Consider the following 20,708-nt stretch of genomic DNA (forward strand, 5'->3'; position numbering starts at 1 on the left):
TCAATAAAATTCTATACAACTCAATAGCAGTTAATGAAAATCTATATACGAATATTTGATAAATCTTCTTAACTTTTAAAATTTTCTCAACTTTTTGAATCATCAAATTCCACAAAAATTCTTGTACCAATAACCCCCTAAACTATTTATTTTTCTGTTTAAAATACATAATGAATTTTTTGGGCGCCGATTAAAAAATTCTTATGTAATTTACATTATGGCATGGTGAGAGTTGATGGATGGTATTGAAGTAGCTTCTCAGTAGCTTAGTTTTTATATTGTACTATTTGATTAACATCAAAAGCGGGGATAGCTCAGTTGGGAGAGCGTCAGACTGAAGATCTGAAGGTCGCGTGTTCGATCCACGCTCACCGCAATATTTTAAAAACATTTTAACATAATATAAGCGTCGTTCAAATGAGATAACCAAAGAAAAACAAATTTTTGATAGATTAATTTTTAATCATTTTTTATTACTTCAATTATTGATTTTTTCTTTAAAAAATAAAAACATGAAAATCATTATCCCACTAGATCACCGATTAACTCCGAAACAAAACAACCTCTCACAATCGCATTAAAAAAAATCTCTGCAGCACTTAACAAACTAGTGATAAAGCTAAACCGCAATATTTTTAAAACATTTTAACATAACATAAGCGTCGTTTAAATGAGATAACCAAAGAAAAACCAATTTTTGATAGATTAATTTATAATTATTATTTTTTCAATTAGTTCAATTATTGATTTTTTTAAAAAAAAGAAAAACATGAAAATCATTATCCCACTAGATCACCGATTAACTCTGAAACTCGATATCAGAAAACAACCTATCACAATCGCATTAAAAAAAATCTCTGCAGCACTTAACAAACTAGTGATAAAGCTAAACCAAAGTTACTTACTCTTCTCGATGTCTATTCAAATAAGTCTTGATTTCTAATGTAAGTCTTGAATTTGAATGAAGTGTAGTCAATAACAATATCACCATCCTCAACAAACGAAACCAAACATTTTAATGTTTCATTTGTCCGAATAAAAATAGTTGGTGTAGCACCACCAAAACTAAATTAGCTATTTGGTGGAAAATGTCAAAAGTAGAAAAATAAAAGCAAAAATAAAGGAGAATTTAGTTATTTTATAGGCATTCAAATAACTTTTCATTAAATATTGCATCAATTTCTAATGAAATATAATGAAAACTATAGATGATTTGGTATATGACATCTTCCTATACACAACATGAAAATACATGAATAAAAAACTAGTAAATAAAAAAAAGGAAGAAACTTAAAATAATCAGCAATAATCATTAATACAAATAAATATAAGCCAACCAAAAAAAATTCAACTTTCGAAAACAAATATTTGCATAATAACACTACAACTCATAAGATGAGTAGTACACGATGATAACATGACTAATAACAATTTCATAAATTGATAAACATATTGAACAATGAGTGAACATTGATCTTATTTCATGTATTTACACAATAAAAACTATGGTGGCACTTGCATTGGGTGGTTTATAGGGCTCATCAGTTCATAAAAGATGTAAATGTATATTAGGGGGCTTATTGAATTGATCATTTGAGGAAATTTCAATATATGTTAAATCCATAGGAACTTTAAAGAAATCTGGAATTTGAACCGTTTGTTAGAAGGTGATAAAAAAGTAATTGAAAATTCTGAAAGAGAATATTTTTTTAATGAAAAAAAATCTTTTTAAATTAATTGATGGATATATTACTATGCAAACAAAACAATGACCGAGTGATAATCACACCAAATTGAATCCAAGAGAAGCAAACAAACTTATTAACAGTTCAATTGAGTAAACATGCAATTCCAAATTTGTAAATCCTCACTTTCAGAATCAACTTAAAATCCAGAAGTTCTTTTCAATGATTCAATCAAACAGTTATTGGTGAAGTATTGGAGTTGACGAAGAGTTAACCGAGCTTATTCCAATTGCTAATTTAACTTTCCGATTCTTTTTTTTTGGGCAAAGCAAGTAGTTCTAAGTGTAGCCAATCATGAAAACTCGAGCTTCTAAAATTGGTAATTATTCTACTCCATGAGGAGATCAAAAATGATATTTCTATTTTCTAGGCAAGCAGATTTATTTTTTTTATTAGTAAAAGTTCAATCTGAAAAAAAGAGACTTTCAAATACCATGTATTGAAATGGTATTTCTATCTACTGATTTTCAACTATAAATTTTTTAGCAGATAAATCATAATAACTCTAGATATATTTTCAATGAAATTTTTATTTTCCAATAAGGGTGGATTTGAAAGAATTTTCATAAATCATTGATTCAATAAAGAAGGATTTAGAACAATTTTTACAAATACTAGATCCGATAAGGTGAGATTTGAAAGAAAAAAAAAATGAAATTCCTCCAAATCATCAAATCCAATAAGCCACTCTTTGATCTGGTTTTATGCGTTTTGAAAATAAAAAAGGTCCCACCGAGACTTGAACTCGGGTTACTAGATTCAGAGTCTAATGTCCTAACCGCTAGACCATGGGACCATTTGATAAACGTTACTCAATATCACTTTATAAAACAAAATGCTCGAGTATTATATGACGAGTGTCGCTGGCCCGGAAGCTCTTTTGTGGTGTTACCGTTCTGAATCATCTGCATAGCTCTTCACAAAGCTTTCTGATGGGATTACTGAGAGAGGAAGAGAAGTGCCTGGGAGGATTTGTACTATTATATCAATGCTTTTGAGGAAAATTGGACAAGCAGATTTGGCTATGAAGCTGATGCATAGCAAGACTGGGATGGGTGGTGTTAAGAGGCGTGTCAAGTTTAGAACTTTACTTCAAAGCTTTGTTACTCACTTTTAAAAGAGTTATACAGTTCAGTCTTTGGTGTGTATTTGCTTTGTCTGTAACAAAAGAAGCACAGGTTTATTCCAATTGAAGTCTTAGAAAACCGGATAATTTTAGTAAACCGGACCAAATTTAGAAAATTTTCTGTTGAAAATGTGCTGAATACAAAACGAAGAGAGCACCATTCATTTAAAATGCCTTGAATTTCTCTGGCGCGCACATGTGCCATTAGTTTTGTTATCTCTCTCTCTCTCTGACTACAAAGTAACCATTCGTTGAAACCATTTCCTCAAGCATTCTTGATTCCTGTCAAAATACAAACGACACGAAATGGCACGACAAGATGCTAATCCATTTGCTGATGAAGAAACCAATCCTTTTGCGGTAATGAGCTCTTTGTTTCTTGAATGATGCTGATCTTTCTGTGATTCTTACCTGAATGATATTGATGTTCTAATGTTTTAGGATAATACAAGTGTTCCTCGAGCAAGCAACTCCTCCTATCTCAAGCCGCTTCCACCTGAACCTCATGATCGTGGTGCTACCATCGATATCCCTTTGGATTCCGACAAGGTACACCATATCATTCAATACCTTCTCCATTTTTGCCTTTCAATGTTTGCTCAAAATCTGGTTTATGTTTGAAGGATCTTCGAGCTAAAGAGATGGAGCTTCAGGCTAAGGAGAACGAGTTGAACCGGAAAGAGCAGGTAAGTTCTAGCTTCCATGGTGATCTACAGTTTCCATGTGAATTGTATTGATTAGTAGTCTTGTTCTTGTTCTTGTCATAACGCAGGAGCTGAAAAGAAGAGAAGATGCAATAGCCAAAAGTAGACAATCTTCTACATCTTCCATTGATACTTATTAAGAGTTTTTATTGTAGCTACCCTGATACGGTTGTTTTTTTTGGCAGCTGGAGTTGTAATTGAGGAGAAGAACTGGCCAGAGTTTTTCCCTCTAATTCACCATGACATTCCTAATGAGATTCCAATACACTTACAGAAGATCCAGTACGTCGCATTCACCACGTTGTTAGGTAACGCCAAAGGCCACCCCTTAGACCTGTCCAGAGTTCAGTCAATAAACAGACTAAAACTATTGAACCAATGCAGGATTAATAGGATGTCTCTTGTGGAATATTGTGGCAGTAACTGTAGCTTGGATCAAAGGAGGAGGTTTACTTACTGTTTTTACTCAAAATGATCAGATTCATATTGATCCTTTTCACTCATCTCTGATTCTGATTGTTATCAGGTCCCACTATATGGCTTATGTCAATCATCTACTTCATTGCTGGGGTCCCTGGGGCTTACGTCTTGTGGTATCGTCCTCTTTACCGAGCTTCCAGGTAAAATCACCTCTATAAGTACACGCTGGAACTTGCTGAGGAACAAGGGGAAAAGATCTCTTAGATATTTAAATGAGTTAATATTAATACAATAAGTACACTTACCTATTGCAGAACTGATAGTGCCCTGAAGTTTGGAACTTTCTTCTTGTTTTACGTGGTAAGATGATTCGTATCCACCATTGGTAGGTAGGTTTCCTCTGCATCAGATTACTTTCGACGTTTAACACTGTCTTGCACTATACAGTTTCACATTGCATTCTGCGGCTTTGCTGCAGTTGCTCCACCAGTCATCTTTCAAGGAAAATCTCTCACGTAAGAGTTTTCTTCTTATATGAAAAGCATCTGTTACAACCTCCATTACATTCTTTACTCAATTGTCTTACAACCTCTCTGAGGGAGTCCAATCTGATTCCATGTATTGTTTGGTTTGGTGGACAGAGGTTTCTTGCCAGCACTTGAGCTTCTAACTACTAATGCTGCGGTCGGAGTAAGTATTTTACTTATGTTCATTTACAAGTGCTTAACTTCTGCTTACCTTACCAATATGTTTCCTCCCTCATAGATATTGTATTTCATTGGGGCGGGGTTCTTCTGCATCGAAACACTTCTCAATATCTGGGTGATTCAGCAAGTATATGCGTACTTCCGAGGGAGCGGCAAAGCTGCACAGATGAAACGCGAAGCTGCAACGTCGACCTTGATGCGTGCGCTATGAAAGGCAAACACTCTTCACTTGAGAATGTATCAACGGTGGCTTGAGGTCTACGCTGCCAATTTTTTTTTTTTTTGGTTGGAATTACTTTGTAAAGACTAAATCAAGTAGTAGTACATGGGGAAACCTCAAGCCGAAACTGTGTTGTTCCATTGTCTAATGAGAGTCAATCCAGCTCTGTGCAATAGTTTTTGCTACTCCTCTTCTCACCATTAACCTACGAACGAACACCTCAATAACTTCCTCGTGCTGTCCTTTCTGACATTATCCTCCAAGTAAGGCAGACCAAGATACGGTGTTCTTCTTAGACATCCCATTGAACACTTGCCTAACTTCCCCCCGATCAGCATTTACCATACATATCCAAAAGACTACTCTCCACAACAATCACCAGTTTTGTGAAGCTGTTACTATATAATACTTTTAAAGTGGTGTGGAAATACGTAGTATACCCGAAAAGTGTTAAAGAACTTCTGGGAAAACAAATCAGACCTTTTTGTCCGAAAATATTGGGCTTCTCTAGGCCGAATATGTTAATGAAGTGGCATTTATATTGGGTTCAAAGTAGAAGCCCAATTAGTAACTGATAATCAAAAAAATAAAAGATAATCGCCGTTGCCGGGGATCGAACCCGGGTCACCCGCGTGACAGGCGGGAATACTCACCACTATACTACAACGACTTTGTTGTTAGCAGCATTACAAAACCTTTATTTAAACGTTAATAAAGTCAAACGTTGTTAATGGCGTTTCTTAACGCACACCCAGAAAGAAAAAGGGTCACTATTTTGGGCCTAATTTGAGCTATAAAACCAAATTCCTTATATCTGACAGACAATGGAACAGATTAGATAAGCGGATTTGATTAAACCGCGCTTATAAAGCGTTTCTGGTCTGGTTACATAAATGGATTAGTTGACTTGGACACTGGTTTTGAAATTAAAACAAGGGACTGTTATTTAACAGTGGAACCGGTCAGCATCAGTGGACGACGACTACGACTTTCTTATCATCATCATTAAAGATCTCTCTCTATCCATCTTCTTCTTCAACATCGAAAAATGGCTTCTCACTCTTTGACTCTCCCCTCTTCTTCTCCTACATTTGCTCCCTTCTCCTCTCATCAAATTCTCCCACCCAGTCTCTCTACCGTCCGTTTCTCCCGACCAATCAATACCAAACCCAATCATCACTCCCTCCGATGTTCCGTCTCGATCGAGAAAGAAGTCCCCGAAACGGAACGACCCTTCACGTTCCTCAGAGACTCCGACGACGACTCCACTCACTCTTCTTCAACTTCAGTCAGGGCTCGTTTCGAAGCCATGATTAGAGGTGCTCAGGACAGCGTCTGCGAGGCCATCGAAGCTGTCGAATCCGGCCCGATGTTCAAAGAAGACGTCTGGTCTCGGCCCGGCGGAGGCGGCGGGATAAGCCGCGTGTTGCAGGACGGGAATGTGTTCGAGAAAGCTGGGGTTAATGTCTCTGTTGTGTATGGTGTTATGCCTCCTGAAGCTTATAGAGCTGCTAAAGGCTCTGCTTCTTCTGATCAGAAACCTGGTCCTGTTCCCTTCTTCGCCGCCGGTGTCAGCTCGGTAACACCATCTCCCTCTCTCTCTAGATTACAGGAAGGTCAAGTCTTTATGTGATTCTTGTTTGTAGGTCTTGCATCCCAAGAACCCTTTTGCTCCAACTCTGCATTTCAACTATCGATACTTCGAGACTGATGCTCCAAAGGGTAAACGTTAAAGTGTAAAAGTTACAGTCTTTTTTTTTTTGGATAGTAGTATTGATTTTTTGTCAATGTGCAGATGTTCCTGGAGCTCCGAGGCAGTGGTGGTTTGGTGGTGGAACTGACTTCACGCCAGCTTACATCTTCGAAGACGATGTCAAGCATTTCCACACGGTTTGAGACCTTTATTCCTATCTTGAGCTTTGTGATTTGATGGAGTTTTTGCTCTTATTATTATAAAGCTTTAATCTTTCTTTGTTGTTAGATTCAAAAGCAAGCGTGTGACAAGTTCGACCCTTCCTTCTATCCCCGGTTCAAGAAGTGGTGCGATGACTACTTTTACATCAAGGTAATGTCTAGGAACAGCTCAGAGACTAAGCGTCTTTTTTTACAAGCATGTTGTATTGTGTTAAGGACGCTTTGATCTTTTGCTTGCAGCACCGTGATGAGAGACGAGGACTTGGAGGGATATTTTTTGATGATCTTAATGACTATGATCAGGAAATGCTTCTGAAATTCTCCACTGGTAAATGGACTATGAACAATAACATTCTAATCGGCTTAGTGTTCCTGGTAGACTAATTTTAACTTGATTTGGGATTTTTCACAGAATGTGCGAACTCGGTTGTACCGGCTTATATACCTATAGTAGAGAAAAGAAAAGACATGGAATTTACAGAGCAGCACAAGGCATGGCAACAGCTGCGAAGAGGAAGATATGTTGAATTCAACTTGGTACTATAAAGCTTTATGAGCCTTGTATTTTGTGATGAACCGTGTACTTGTCCAATGTGTGTTGGCATTGATTTGAAAAGGTATATGATCGTGGAACGACGTTCGGTCTGAAGACAGGAGGGAGAATAGAGAGTATTCTTGTCTCTCTTCCGCTGTCAGCAAGATGGGAATATGACCATGTAAGTTCGTTTCTCATTTGTGAAAGAAAGACACTAAGTCCTAACTCATTCGGATATTGCAAATTTAGTAACGGTGTTTTGTGGGTGTAGAAACCGGAAGAGGGGACAGAGGAGTGGAAGCTATTGGATGCTTGTATCAACCCCAAGGAGTGGATATAGCATGTGATGAGGCGAGTGAGTTTGTTTTCATTGTTTGAGTTTTGAGCAGCTTTAGAGAGATTATTAGAGTACTGAAGAGATGTGGATAAAGGGAGAGTTTGTAAGGGGTATGTGCATGTGAACAAGCGTTTGAAACGCTGTTATTATGTTTTATAGAATCCAAGCTTAAGACAACCATGGTTAAAGATATAACGACTGATTAAGAGCCCATGATTCTAAACACTTGCTGCAAGCTTCACATCTTCCACTGCTTCTACAAGGTCGAGAAAGATGGTAGATGTGAAGCTTGTGGCAATTGTTTAGTATCTGGTCTTGTAAAACATAAATATCGATCAATACAGTAAAATCTATAAATAGTGAAAATTTTAAACACCGCTAAACGTCATAGATTAGTTACAATTAACATTCCTTTATTGTTTTTGTTCCTATTCTTCATACTATAAGCATGGAAAGTTGAATCCTGTTTGCCATATTCTACAAACTTGTTGAAGAGAGAGATAAGATTCAGTTTTCTTAATTTTTCTTTGTTGTTTTTGTTCCAGTATACGCTTTAATCTCGCTCAACTTAGCTTAGCTTATAGTAAGCTTGGATCTTCCCTGAGATAACTCAGCTCAACTCATTTCTTATATGAACTATATGTAAATTCGAACTTATATCATCTAGATCACGAATTAAATGAGCTAACTCGCGATCAAATATAAAAAATAAAAATTATAAATAAATATAGAATAAAATAATTTTTATAATGTAATTCAAACTTAAATATTAAAAATCTAAAACACATTGAATAAAACCAAACCTAATAGATGTAAAAAAAAAAAAACCAAACCTAATATTAAATTAAATAAAAACTAAATTAGTGATCCAAAAATCTATTCCACATAAGAGTCTTAAGATGATTCATTCAAAGTTTTCATTTATTCAACATATATATATTTTTTGCATGAGAATATTAAAAATATTTGTATTACCTTTTAATTCTAAAAATATATGATATGAGGATTGATATTCTTTTACACTTTAAATCTATTTAAAACTTTTTGGTTTACATTTTAATTTATAAGATAAATATAATTAATATGGAAACTGTCTTTTATTACATAAGAAAAATAGAAGTCATATATATGTATATATATGTGCGTGATTAATATGTATAGTATAAAAAGACCAAGCTCATGAGTTAGTTCGTATTAGTTAAAAATCGTTCATATAATTCGTGATCTAGTTCAATTTGATCATTAATCTGGTTTATTAAATGAGTCTAAAAAAATAAAGCTCATATTCATAAAAAATCGAGATGAGCCAAGGAGCTATAATTTATTTTGACACCCGTCTTCTTTATACTAATGAGCATGTAAAGTGGTGGCAAAGAGTTTATCGACCGTTGCACAAAGATCCTTTTGCGTGTTAACGCTCGCTACGGCCCACATGGCCTCGTGGAACCCATAAGATCATTTTCGTCTCTATCAACTAACATAATCTCAAGACTACCCCTGTTTATAGCTACATGTCTCGTATAAACAAGGGGGGTGATAACGTAATTGAGAGATGTAAACCAGTGTTGACGCTGCCATGTCATCCGCCGCTTAAATCTCCAGGGGTATCTCTGTAAATTAAAAGAATTGCGCGCTTCATTAACGCGCCGTTTAAATCTCTTGTCTTGGTTCTTGACGCCGTGTAAACGGAATCCTTCACCGAGGTTTAGTATTTTCCGACTTTGTGCCTGTGTTGTCAGCTTTTCATGCTGTAGTTTGTGAAGGATAAACTTTGAAACTGAAGAATCTATGTGTTTTGAGTGGAGATAGGATTTGAGAAGAGTGAAAGAAGTGGCGATGGAGTCACCAAAATGGTGGTGGATTGGAAACCACAACACCACTAGTTTCTCTGCGTGGCTTCATTCTACTCTCTCTGGTAACTTCTTCCTCTATTTCTTGGTTCTGAGAAGAAGAAAAGAAACTTTCTTTCCTCTCTTTAATTCGACTAGTAGTGACGAAAAAGTGTTTTGACTTCATTGATATTTTGACATGGTGAATTTTTTTGGTTTTTCAATTGAAGAGTTGGATGAAAAGACAAAGGAAATGCTGCGAGTGATTGATGAGGATGCGGATACTTTTGCCGCACGAGCTGAGATGTACTATAAGAAGAGGCCTGAGCTTGTTGCCATGGTCGAAGATTTCTACCGTTCGCATCGCTCCTTAGCCGAGAGGCACGACTTGTTGCGACCCTCTTCTGCTCACAAACATGGCTCAGAGAATCATCATAAGACTTGCAATGAGTCTTCTTGCCCCGACTCCAAGGCTTGTGAGACTCATGACCACTACGCTGAGTCTGAAGTGGATGACGGTGAAAACAAATGGCTCGATGAAGGTGAGTCATCCCCAGTCGATTATGGTGAAGCCAATGAGAATTATCAGATGATGAAGGAAGAGATGGAGAGGCTGAGGGAGGAGAATAAGTTTTACAGTGAAATGGTGAGAGAGAAAGATGACGAGAAGAGAGAAGCTATAAGGCAGATGAGTTTAGCGATCGACATGCTCAAAGAAGAGAACTCGGAGCTCAAGGGATGTGTTTCTTCTGTTGTTGCAAAGCATAGTAATAAGGAAAATGATGTTTCTCAGAGGAAGCAACAGATGCGGAAGCCATATTCGAGTTTAAGAAGATTAGGCTTGAAGGGCTTTTGGGGAGGGTAGTAGGCAAATGGGTTCTCCCAAAGACGGATTCTACTTCCCGAGAGAGCTCATGACTCTTTGAAAACATCAGAGAGGCATGTGTGATCAAGAAGAGAAACTGAGCAACTTTCTCAAAGTGTCTTTGTAATCTGTGACAGGTACGAGTATACTCAATTAGTTAGTGTAAGGCTTGATAGGATTGTAGTTATATATCTAAGTGGTCTATGCATGTTTGTTTTACACTTTCTGTTCATTTAATTTGTTCTTTCTTTTGGAAGTCAATCTTTTGTTCTTTAATTCTGCAAGTTTCTCGTTGTTGTTGTGTGTATTAAGGCAATGAGGTTAACAGACTACCATGAAAATCATAAGTGCTATTGCTCAATGCGAATGAACGATTAAAACAAAACAAAATTACACTCTTCCTTTTCTTTCCATTATTTCAACTTTGTATAGCACAACATACAACAAAGAAAAAGAAAGTGTTAAAGAGACGTGACACAATAAAGAGAGCACACTGAACATTAAACTAACACAAGGTAAACAAAAATATAGTATGTATTATCTATCTAATTCTGCTAAAAGAGGCTCCGTGGTTTTTGATTTCTTGGTACTTCGTGCTTCTTTACCCACAAGCTTCTTCACCGTTACTCCTACTTTGCTTTGATACTCCTACGTAACACACACAGTCAGTCATTTATCCTCCACAAAAGTAGGTTCAAGTTTGATTCAATAGGATATGTATCAATGCTTACCACTGGCGAAGCACGTGTGATGGATGATACAGCCGCTGCTGCTGCTGCTGCCACGCGTACCCTGAAATGATTTCAGAATAGTTTTACCTTTTCCAGTGAATCTTTTTGGTAAAATCTATAGACTCAGAACTAAGTAAATATCATTACAATACCTTTTATGTACATCAATGTAAACGTCGGTTTCATCCACGATCTCTGCCTGCATTTCCAGTAAAATCACACAAAGCAAGTGAGATCAATATTATAGGAAACATAAGACTTTTGAAAGACATACTTGTAGAAGTTCTTCAAAGACATCTTCTAACGTGATGATGCCTATAACTTCTGCATCCTCGTTATCTTCCAACAAACGCGGCAACTCCTCCCTTGTCACAAGGCCGTTCTGTTGGAAATTTCTCCCCCTAGTTTCCACATGTGTTGGTGCTTTATCAATATCAACCACCACAACATCATGATGCCTTTCATCCACATGCTTAAGCAAAGGAGCTGTTAGAAGAGGACTCGAGTATGAGTTCATATATTCCTCCTTGGGTGGTTCCCCATTACTCATCAACTGCATGTTCTTCTTTTTATCTTTGTCCTTGACTTTGACAACCGCGGCCATGTGACTGTTTCCCTTTTGAAACTCGTTGAGGATATCATACAATGGCATATCTGATGGAACCCTACAAAGGTAACGTATGTGAACTTAATACTTAATTCATGTGGAAAACACACACTTAAGGAAACAAGATATACCTTGGGATCTTCCTGATGGAAACAGAACTTACTGATGTATCTGTTTCTGCTCTTACAGTTAGAAGACTCTTAACCTAGGTAATAACATCATAAGTAAATCTAATAGAGCTCAGTGAAATGAAGCAATGCAAAAGTTTGACAGGAGTACCTACCAATAGAAGCCCAATGATATTTTTTGGATTCCCTAGGTATACAGGGATCCGGCTATGACCTCGGGAAAGTATTTTTCCAATTGTTTCCCTGCATTTTTACAAGGTCTAATCGCTATAAACTTAAGGAAAGTAGTTTACTCTCTACCTTGTATATCAGTTTAGAGTATAAAATTTTTAACTCTAAGCTTAACTCACCAGTTTAACTTTGTAGTTACATCCAAGGAAAATGTTGATTCAATTGGCGTCATAGCTTCCTCAGCCGTCTGAACTTCCAGGAAAACGAAAGCGTGTGCGAATTAGATCAGTGGAAGTAAAAAGAAATTAAAGCGGTTTCCAAATAGGAAGACAAAAGATTAAAAACTAAGCATGAATCTAAACCCGGATTAATGGATCATAAGCTAATATTTCATTCAAAACTTGACTTATTTAGATTTGTATACATGCATGGCTAATACAAATCGTTACCTTCTCACTCAAATCCAGGGCTCCGCTTATAATCATTGTTTCCTCGTGTGTCAGCTCACCTCCCTTACCAGCCTATGTTGCAAAGAAGCAGTATGTCAATGGAAGCTGGGAAAGAAAAGTACTTTTTGATTATAAATTAACTTGACAAAACAGATAGGGGTTACATCACAAATCTGTATTTTTTTTCTATCCTGGTTTTGTTTGATTGTTGGTAGATCATAAGAGAGAAAATACCTCCTGGCTGTGCATTGAGACAAGAGCTTTCAGCTGAGCTCGCCTAAACAGTGTGTCATTATGCCCAATTACCGCATCAAGAACCTGAGGTTGCTAGATGTAAACACCACCCTCAGCTACATAACACTCTGCCATCTATAAATGCATCCACTTGTCTAGGTGATATAATCAATGCAATTAGCTTCAACAAGTAACCACTTCTTAATGACATTGCTATATTAAATACAAGGTCCAACAAATTCCACATTTTTTTCTATACTGGTAGATTAGCTTATTGAATATTGTATAGCAACTAGATCCATTGTGCTCTGACAAAGAAAGATTTGTGTACAAAAACAAAAACATCACCTTGCCTATAGGGTAAGCGATAGGAAAGCAGAGTATCATCAAAATGCGAACCAGCCACAAAAAGTTAGCCCCAACTGCAAGCCCATACCTCGAGCATATCGCTTGTGGAATTATCTGCTTGTAACATAGCTTTGTATCAGCTAAAGATGGAAAGTTCTGAATAAAAGACAACGTAGCACCAAGAAGAAGACAGAAAAACAAAAAAAAGGTTACCTCCCCAAAAGCAAGAACAAAAGTAACTGAGAGCAAAACAGCCACAAAGGGATGGAAGATCTTATCAAGACATATAGGAAGTGCCTGAAAAAGAAATAAAAACAAAATCTTTCAAGCACCAAGTTGATAATGAGGTGCACACAATTAGTAGTTTATAGCTGTAAATCAAGAAAAAAATCAAGTGTCTGTACCTCCATGGCAGCTGCATTGCATAGAAGCAGAGTCACAAGCAGTTGATGCTGCTTCTTAACCACTGGTAAGATAGCAGCTACAATATTTACAAATTCAAGTAACTTCAATTACAGCTAAACTTACAAAATACTCAATAAAAAGACAATTTTTAATATTAATTCTATTGTCGTTACTAATCAAGCAAGTTATGTATGTAAATTTCAATAAAAGCATCGATTTGTTTTTTTTAACCGTGGAGTAAGTAATTAAAGAAGAGAAAAAAAGACAAGAACGTACCGGCTTGTTTTTTCTCGGAGGAGGAACCACTCTGCTGGAGAATCTCGAGCTCGACGAGGCCAAGGGACATTAATCCTAGCGTTAAGCCCGACATTATCCCAGCGAAGAGAACGAGGAGACACGCTACACCGACGACGACGAACCACCACGGGGAACCGAATCGGATGTCTTCCGCCTCGAAGACGAAGCTGTTCAACGAATAAGCTGCTTTTACAAGGACCACCATGCTCAGCACACCCATTTTGTCGTCTTCCTCGGCTTCGATTTGGTCGCTCACAGAGAAACAAACAGCGACGGAGCTAGAGAGAGAGAGAAAGAGAGAGAGGGAGTCTCATGTGTTGCGATGTGAAATGGTTTTTTGGTTACAAGGAAGACTGTGATACGGGGATACATGGACCTACGACACGTCAGCACTCAACATGCGTTTTCTCCTCTCTTTTTTTTTTTATTCAGCTGTTACTCATGGCGCTTTTATTTATTTGTTTTTTAACTACTCGTATAGTTTATCTGTGAGGGGAACGTGATAGCTATGAATTACTTAGCTTTCATATAGATAGATAGACATGTATTAAACGGTCGCCTTCCACGGTTTTAACGCCCCGAGAAGGATACACAGTGCACTTGCCTCTTTGCCCCCATCAGTCCATCACACAACTCTTGCGTTCTTCCAAAATATCATTTGGATTGTTTTGCATTTAAAATACTTTAAAAGAGAAAATCAAATATCAAATTTTAAAAATTCACTAAAATGTTGCTGGAAATAAAATTAGAAACCAAATCTTCGGGAGGCTATACCATTTTGTGCTTGCTCAATGCTCCAGTCCTTTTCAACCGTCAACGTGAATAATAAACTTTGTTTGGGCTTTTACAAGCCCAAACCTTTGGGCCTAAAGAAAATGTTCGCGGAAAAAAAAAGTTTTCTACAGTGGAACTGGAACGAGAGAGACGACGCAACAGAATCTCAAGATCGAAGAACACTGAAGTGAATTCGAAGGATTGAAAGCAACAATCTCTCAATCGATTTCTGCAATCTCTCTCTCTCTTGTGCCCCAATTCAGCGGAGATAGAGGCGGACGCAGTGTGAAGCATATCTCCAGAATCGGGGGGAAGAGGCATACAAATCTGGCGAAAGTGGAGGGGTTAAGGGCGAGGCCGTGGCTCAAGCCAGGATCTTATGCAAATGGAGATCAATACGACTACGACGGCGATGAGGATGCCCATTCGAGGCCTTGGTGGCGGCGTCGCCTCAGATCCTTGTATATGGCGGCGAGTTCATTTACTCCGTCCACATTTCGAATAGCAATCTCGCTCCTCCTCCTTGTCGCTATCGGCACCGCTTTCATTTTTCTCCCCGTTGAACAGGCAATTTCTCTATCTCACACTATCCACGGCTATTCGCATTTTGAGTGTATTCGCAGCTTTTAGTGATAGTGTAGCAAACGATTATGTATGTATCTTATATCGTCGGTGATGAATAGAACGGAGCATTGCTGATGGAATCATCTAGATCGATGTATCTCTGCTTGGAACTAGTGTTGCTAGATTGTTTACACTTTTACTCTTCATAGAATCTACATTTTGCGAGCATCTGTAGTTTGAAGGTAGCAAGAAAATTTCGATATAGTTATGAATTTAATAGGGAACGTTGCTAGACTTGGTAGTAGAGCGTAGTGAGAGATCATAAGAATGGTAATATGTATGATTTAGAATTTTTGTTTTGTTCACCTTATGCAGAAATTGAAGGACTTCTTGTTATGGATTAAGGAAGATCTTGGACCCTTTGGTCCACTTGCATTGTAAGCTTTTCTCATGCTTGCTACTTTTTTAGTTCTCTTATTCTTCTTAACTTCAGTGTCCCACCGCTAATATGGTTTACTCTGCCGACATTGTTCTCTGGCTGCCTTTAATAATCTTGTGATATAACCCTTCTCACTGAAAACTGCAGGGCTTTGGCTTATATTCCCCTCACAATTGTGGCGGTTCCTGCTTCTGTACTTACGGTAGGCGTCAATTTCATAACTCTGTAGTGAAATCTAGAGTGTGCTTCTTTGATGTTTGTTTGCACCTGATTATTTGTGTTACAAGATGGGATACTCGGGCTTTTTATATCTGTTCTGATAGTTATACTTTGGTTTCTGCAGCTAGGCGGTGGTTATCTTTTTGGCCTCCCAGTTGGATTTGTAGCCGACTCTCTTGGAGCTACGTTAGGTGCAACAGCGGCATTTCTGCTTGGTAGAACGGTATGTCTCTTTGATAAAACAGTATATGCTGCTCTAGGTTATATTTCCCTTGCAATGGTGAACCAGAGAAGTAACTGACTCCTTTTTCTTGCGTCTTCACAACTCCGCAATCAAACTAAGTGTGGCTCTTTCCTATCTCATAGTCGCTAATGATTTTTTTTTTGTCTTTCTTGTATCATGCAGATTGGTAAATCTTATGTCACCTCAAAAATAAAGCATTACCCAAAGTTTCAAGCTGTTTCCGTTGCAATTCAGAGATCTGGCTTCAAGGTATGCAAGTAGCTTTCTCTCAGTTAATTGACAATCCATTCTTTTTCATACAAGCTATACCTGGAACCAACAGTATGGCATGGTATCCTAAATCTCTGGCTACGTTTTAATTGTTGACTGCTAACTACATGTTAATATTTTCTTCCTGTACAGATAGTTTTGCTGCTGCGTGTTGTCCCCATTCTGCCCTTCAATATGTTGAATTACCTCCTATCTGTCACCCCAGTTCGCCTAGGGGAATACATGCTGGCCACTTGGTTGGGAATGATGGTACTGACATTTCTATAGTATTCTCTTGCATGTTGGCCATTATGTACATTGATAGTTGTTAAAGGATAGCCTAGTTATTTGATCTTTTTTTTTGCACCCAAGAACTGATCTGTCTTTGGAGGTTGGTAGTTGTGTGTAACTCAAATGGGCATGCGTTCTATTGAAACTGTTGATTGCTTACATTATCCATGATTATGACTACCTTCTGAAATGTTTTTATGTAAACAGCCCATTACGTTTGCGCTAGTTTATGTTGGAACTACTCTGAAAGATCTGTCTGATATTACACATGGATGGCATGAAGTGTCAGTTTTTCGTTGGGTAAGATTTTGCTCATTTTCTTCCACTTGGCTGCTAATTTTCTATGGTATTATATGCACTTCTCGGTTGCTTATTTTCCATCGGATTACATCTCTGGGATCTGAAATATTAGAGAACTTCTCTTGAATATTCCGAGGATAATGATTTTTTCATAACAAAGGTACTAGTGCAATTATGCAAATCTGATATCTCTTTCTTCCACATTGTGTCTTGTGAATGTAGGTACTAATGATGGTTGGCATTGCTCTAGCTGGTGAGTCTCTTCTGTAATCATTTCCAAATATATATATATATAACAAACTGGGTGGTGTTTGTTTTTTGACAAGACATTTGTGACCTGGTCTGGTAACAAAACGGTGTATAGATATTTTCTGATCTAATCAAAGTATTGTTTACAATGGTGCAGTAATTCTGATAATATGCGTAACAAGAGTGGCGAAGTCATCATTGGAGAAAGCATTGGCTGAGAATGCAACTGATATATTAGATGGGAAGAAGAATGATGACACATCCATGCTCCCCATCGCAGAACCACCACCACCAACGGATCATCTACACGAGCCTCTCGACATCAGAATCGACCCATAAGAAAGAACAAACAAAAGAAACCAAACCTCTTGAGTTTGTAAATTTTCCAGAGACTTTTTTTCACCGAGGGAGAATATTATTTGATTACGTTTTGTATAGCCCATAATAATACATAAATTCACCGTTTAAGTAAGTCGTTCCTTTTTTCACTTGCTTATTTTTATTTACTTGAGCATTTACAGATTCATGTAAAAAAGTGAGCATAGTTAACCCGAATTAACTTGAATATTTGATGGAGTACTAATTAGAGGAAGGGGCTCTTTATGCAGCCAAAAGATTTTGATTTGGTTATCCCTCTATGTGGTCTTGTTAGTAAGCTAAGCTGTATTGTACTCTCGTTAATTGTATTATGTTAATTATATTATGCCATGGATATTATGTATGCTTAAATGATTATAAGTTCTTCCATCGTGAGAAACCTATGTGGTTATTAGTTCTTCCAGATGGAAGATAACTTGTTGAATTTGATTGGGCCAGTAACAGATTAGTGTTTGTTCCGCGTTATTGGACCTTAGCGCTAACTGTGCCAACTTTTTTTTTTAGTCAAAACCTGTGCCAAACTTTTTTTTTTCTGGTCAAAACCTATGCCAACTTTAATTTCAATTCCACTGCGTGATTAATCCATTTGATCATTTCCTCAAAAGGAAAACAAATCAGTGGGTACATGTGGTTGCCTTGAAAAGACCAGATGTTAATTTATTTACTGTTGAACAGAAGACTAATTAAATTTAAATATTCGATTGACTGTGTGATTGCACGTAAGCTACTAACGTGTGTATGTATATGTTGTTGTTTTACATATCCATAAACTGATGTGACCCGTAATTGATGTGACCCGTAATTGATGTGTGTGCCAGTTTTATTATTATGATATACTGATCTCTTTAATACTAGTTTCTTCAAGAACGTCGAGTCTATTACTATCGAATCTTTTAATTGTTTTGCTAACTTGGCTTATTTGATTCAATATAAAAAGAAGGAAAGGTCAAAAAGTCAAGAAAGGCACCCACTCACGTGGCTTGCATTACCTCTGACCATCCACGGTGTTTCCTGTCTCTTTCAAATATATTTATTTCCTCTGTTATTGGTCAAGTAGGAATTTCATTATTTAATCAGCAAGTAACACAACATTTTTTTATTGTTAATTAACATACATTCGGTAATCTTATACGAAACAAAAAAAAACTAAAGATCGAAAACCCTGTCAAATGGAGGAATAAAATTCAACAGTTGGATAAAACTCAAATGAGACCATTGTTTTTAGTTTATTTTCATAATATATAAAAATAGGTTTATGAGACAAAATAATATTAACATTTAATTGGAACTTAACCAAAAGCTAGCAAAACAAATTTTGGAATTTAAATTGCACATCAATCCAAAAATAATTGTATAAACCCAACAAAAAAGAAGAAACTAAATTTGATTTGTGTCAATCTTCACATGTGTTATATCTGGAAAGTCATTATCATCAAAGTCAATAACGTGACACTATTGTGATATCCAATTAGCCGCCAGATTAAAAAAAGATCAAAATGTTGCTATAAATACACACAGTGAGACCACTACTCTTTCATCACTACTTCACATTCATCTCTAATAATGGCTTCTTCTCCGACCATTTTCTCCTTCCTTTTCCTTTTCTTCTTCTCAACCTCCTTTGCCCAATCATCATTCCGACCAAAAGCTCTCCTTCTCCCAGTCACAAAGGACAAGTCCACCAACCAATACACAACCGTCATCAACCAACGCACTCCCCTCGTCCCCGCCTCCGTCGTCTTCGACCTCGGTGGCCGAAACCTCTGGGTCGACTGCGACAAAGACTACGTCTCCACCACGTACCGCTCCCCTCGCTGCAACTCCGTCGTGTGCTCACGAACCGGCTCCACGGGCTGCGGCACGTGCTTCTCGCCTCCGAGACCTGGCTGTAGCAACAACACTTGCAGCTTAATCCCAGATAACACCGTCACGGGAACAGCCACCTCCGGAGAAGTTGCTATTGACGTTGTGTCGATTCAGTCAACTAACGGCGTTAACCCGGGTCGGGTCGTTAAAATCCCCAATTTAATATTTGGATGCGGAGCAACGTTTCTTCTTAAAGGACTAGCTAGAGGAACCGTCGGTATGGCTGGTATGGGACGCCACAACATCGGTTTACCTACCCAGTTCGCGTCCGCGTTTAGCTTTAACCGGAAATTCGCAGTGTGTCTCAGTTCGGGAAGAGGAGTCGCCTTCTTCGGTAACGGACCTTACGTTTTCCTCCCCGGAATTCAAATCACAAGGCTCCAAACGACGCCGCTTCTCATTAATCCGGTGAGCACAGCTTCTGCGTATTCTCAAGGTGAGAAGTCTACAGAGTATTTCATCGGCGTCACTGACATCAAAGTCGCCGATAAGTCCGTTAAGTTCAACAGAACGCTTCTCAAGATCGACGCGACTACAGGAGCCGGAGGAACTAAACTCAGCACGGTGGATCCGTACACCGTGATGGAGACGACGATCTTCAACGCATTCAGATTGGCGTTCGTCAGAGCGGCGGCCGCCATGAATATTACTCGAGTGCCTTCGGTGAAACCGTTCGGCGCGTGTTTCAGCACGAAGAACGTGTTTGGCACGCGCGTTGGATACGCCGTGCCGAATATCCAGCTCGTGCTTCATAGCAATGACGTCGTTTGGAGGATCAATGGAGCTAACTCGATGGTGAGCGTTAGCCGTGACATCATCTGTTTGGGTTTCGTTGACGGAGGAGTCAACGCAAGGACCTCTGTGGTGATCGGAGGGTTACAACTGGAGGATAATTTGGTCGAATTTGATTTGGCGAGTAACCGATTAAGCTTTAGTTCCACTTTATTGGGGCTTCGCACTAATTGTGTCAACTTCAACTTCACTTCCAGTGCTTGATATGTTATGTAAGGAGCCGATGAATGATTTTAATAACTTGATTCGAATAATGGAGTGAGTGACTATGACATTGTTGTATTTTCTGTGGCTTCAATAAAAAGTTCGACAAGTGAATAAAGATGGATCCCTTATATAAACGACGGTGACAACTTGAAAAATAAGTTGTTACACACATCGAAGATCTCTCTATACGACAAAACCTAAGTATTAACTAGTTAGAAATAGAATAAGAATATTGGATATATTCTTTCAATTACTATTGAGAAGAAAAAGAAAGAAAGCCAAATTCTTCTTTAAGAACATTTTTAGTACACATTTTTCTAATGAATCGAGAAAATTATTGTCTAGTATCTGTTTTATCTAACAC

At 37.8% G+C, this 20,708-nt stretch overlaps 6 protein-coding genes and 3 non-coding genes across 10 annotated transcripts; 6 read left to right on the plus strand and 3 right to left on the minus strand.

Annotated features, from left to right (window-relative positions):
- Positions 1–303: 303 nt before the first annotated feature.
- On the plus strand, positions 304–376 carry TRNAF-GAA. Its single transcript has one exon. It is a non-coding gene; the product is annotated as a tRNA-Phe (tRNA).
- Positions 377–2,469: 2,093 nt separating this feature from the next.
- TRNAQ-CUG lies at positions 2,470–2,541 on the minus strand. The gene has a single exon. It is a non-coding gene; the product is annotated as a tRNA-Gln (tRNA).
- Positions 2,542–3,138: 597 nt separating this feature from the next.
- LOC106310823 (secretory carrier-associated membrane protein 2) lies at positions 3,139–5,026 on the plus strand. The gene is made up of 11 exons (XM_013748049.1): positions 3,139–3,231; positions 3,313–3,420; positions 3,495–3,557; positions 3,644–3,677; positions 3,761–3,883; positions 3,960–4,022; positions 4,102–4,195; positions 4,310–4,355; positions 4,443–4,510; positions 4,637–4,685; positions 4,761–5,026. Exons 1-11 carry the CDS (start codon positions 3,178–3,180, stop codon positions 4,911–4,913), a joined length of 855 nt encoding a protein of 284 aa, XP_013603503.1. The 5' UTR covers positions 3,139–3,177; the 3' UTR covers positions 4,914–5,026.
- A 494-nt stretch (positions 5,027–5,520) lies between these two features.
- On the minus strand, positions 5,521–5,592 carry TRNAD-GUC. Its single transcript has one exon. It is a non-coding gene; the product is annotated as a tRNA-Asp (tRNA).
- Positions 5,593–5,823: 231 nt separating this feature from the next.
- LOC106307936 (coproporphyrinogen-III oxidase 1, chloroplastic-like) lies at positions 5,824–7,888 on the plus strand. Its single transcript, XM_013745033.1, has 8 exons — positions 5,824–6,501; positions 6,569–6,644; positions 6,718–6,812; positions 6,904–6,987; positions 7,077–7,164; positions 7,249–7,373; positions 7,454–7,552; positions 7,643–7,888. Exons 1-8 carry the CDS (start codon positions 5,971–5,973, stop codon positions 7,709–7,711), a joined length of 1,167 nt encoding a protein of 388 aa, XP_013600487.1. The 5' UTR covers positions 5,824–5,970; the 3' UTR covers positions 7,712–7,888.
- A 1,463-nt stretch (positions 7,889–9,351) lies between these two features.
- LOC106307690 (protein NETWORKED 3A-like) lies at positions 9,352–10,740 on the plus strand. 2 transcript variants are annotated; one of them, XM_013744710.1, is made up of 3 exons: positions 9,352–9,411; positions 9,448–9,623; positions 9,768–10,740. In XM_013744710.1, the coding sequence occupies exons 2-3, from the start codon at positions 9,545–9,547 to the stop codon at positions 10,400–10,402; spliced, it is 714 nt and encodes a 237-aa protein (XP_013600164.1). In that variant the 5' UTR covers positions 9,352–9,411; positions 9,448–9,544; the 3' UTR covers positions 10,403–10,740. The 2 variants fall into 2 exon arrangements, with proteins under 2 accessions (XP_013600164.1, XP_013600165.1); XM_013744711.1 differs by having other exon boundaries at positions 9,518–9,623.
- Positions 10,741–10,776: 36 nt separating this feature from the next.
- On the minus strand, positions 10,777–14,162 carry LOC106307689 (putative DUF21 domain-containing protein At1g03270). The gene is made up of 13 exons (XM_013744709.1): positions 13,752–14,162; positions 13,475–13,551; positions 13,284–13,367; positions 13,071–13,184; positions 12,723–12,806; positions 12,489–12,560; positions 12,219–12,286; positions 12,024–12,111; positions 11,872–11,945; positions 11,408–11,798; positions 11,286–11,332; positions 11,134–11,194; positions 10,777–11,050 (listed from the first exon to the last, which is right to left on the minus strand). Exons 1-13 carry the CDS (start codon positions 13,990–13,992, stop codon positions 10,940–10,942), a joined length of 1,512 nt encoding a protein of 503 aa, XP_013600163.1. The 5' UTR covers positions 13,993–14,162; the 3' UTR covers positions 10,777–10,939.
- Positions 14,163–14,650: 488 nt separating this feature from the next.
- Positions 14,651–17,587, plus strand: LOC106309757 (TVP38/TMEM64 family membrane protein slr0305). Its single transcript, XM_013746883.1, has 9 exons — positions 14,651–15,113; positions 15,486–15,547; positions 15,697–15,751; positions 15,893–15,991; positions 16,175–16,261; positions 16,415–16,531; positions 16,760–16,852; positions 17,075–17,105; positions 17,259–17,587. Exons 1-9 carry the CDS (start codon positions 15,012–15,014, stop codon positions 17,438–17,440), a joined length of 828 nt encoding a protein of 275 aa, XP_013602337.1. The 5' UTR covers positions 14,651–15,011; the 3' UTR covers positions 17,441–17,587.
- A 1,453-nt stretch (positions 17,588–19,040) lies between these two features.
- On the plus strand, positions 19,041–20,473 carry LOC106310266 (basic 7S globulin-like). The gene has a single exon (XM_013747504.1). It carries the CDS (start codon positions 19,043–19,045, stop codon positions 20,339–20,341), a length of 1,299 nt encoding a protein of 432 aa, XP_013602958.1. The 5' UTR covers positions 19,041–19,042; the 3' UTR covers positions 20,342–20,473.
- The last annotated feature ends 235 nt before the right edge of the window (positions 20,474–20,708 follow it).

The sequence above is a fragment of the Brassica oleracea genome, chromosome C8 (genome assembly GCF_000695525.1).
Source record: "Brassica oleracea var. oleracea cultivar TO1000 chromosome C8, BOL, whole genome shotgun sequence".
Classification (NCBI taxonomy): Eukaryota; Viridiplantae; Streptophyta; class Magnoliopsida; order Brassicales; family Brassicaceae; genus Brassica; species Brassica oleracea.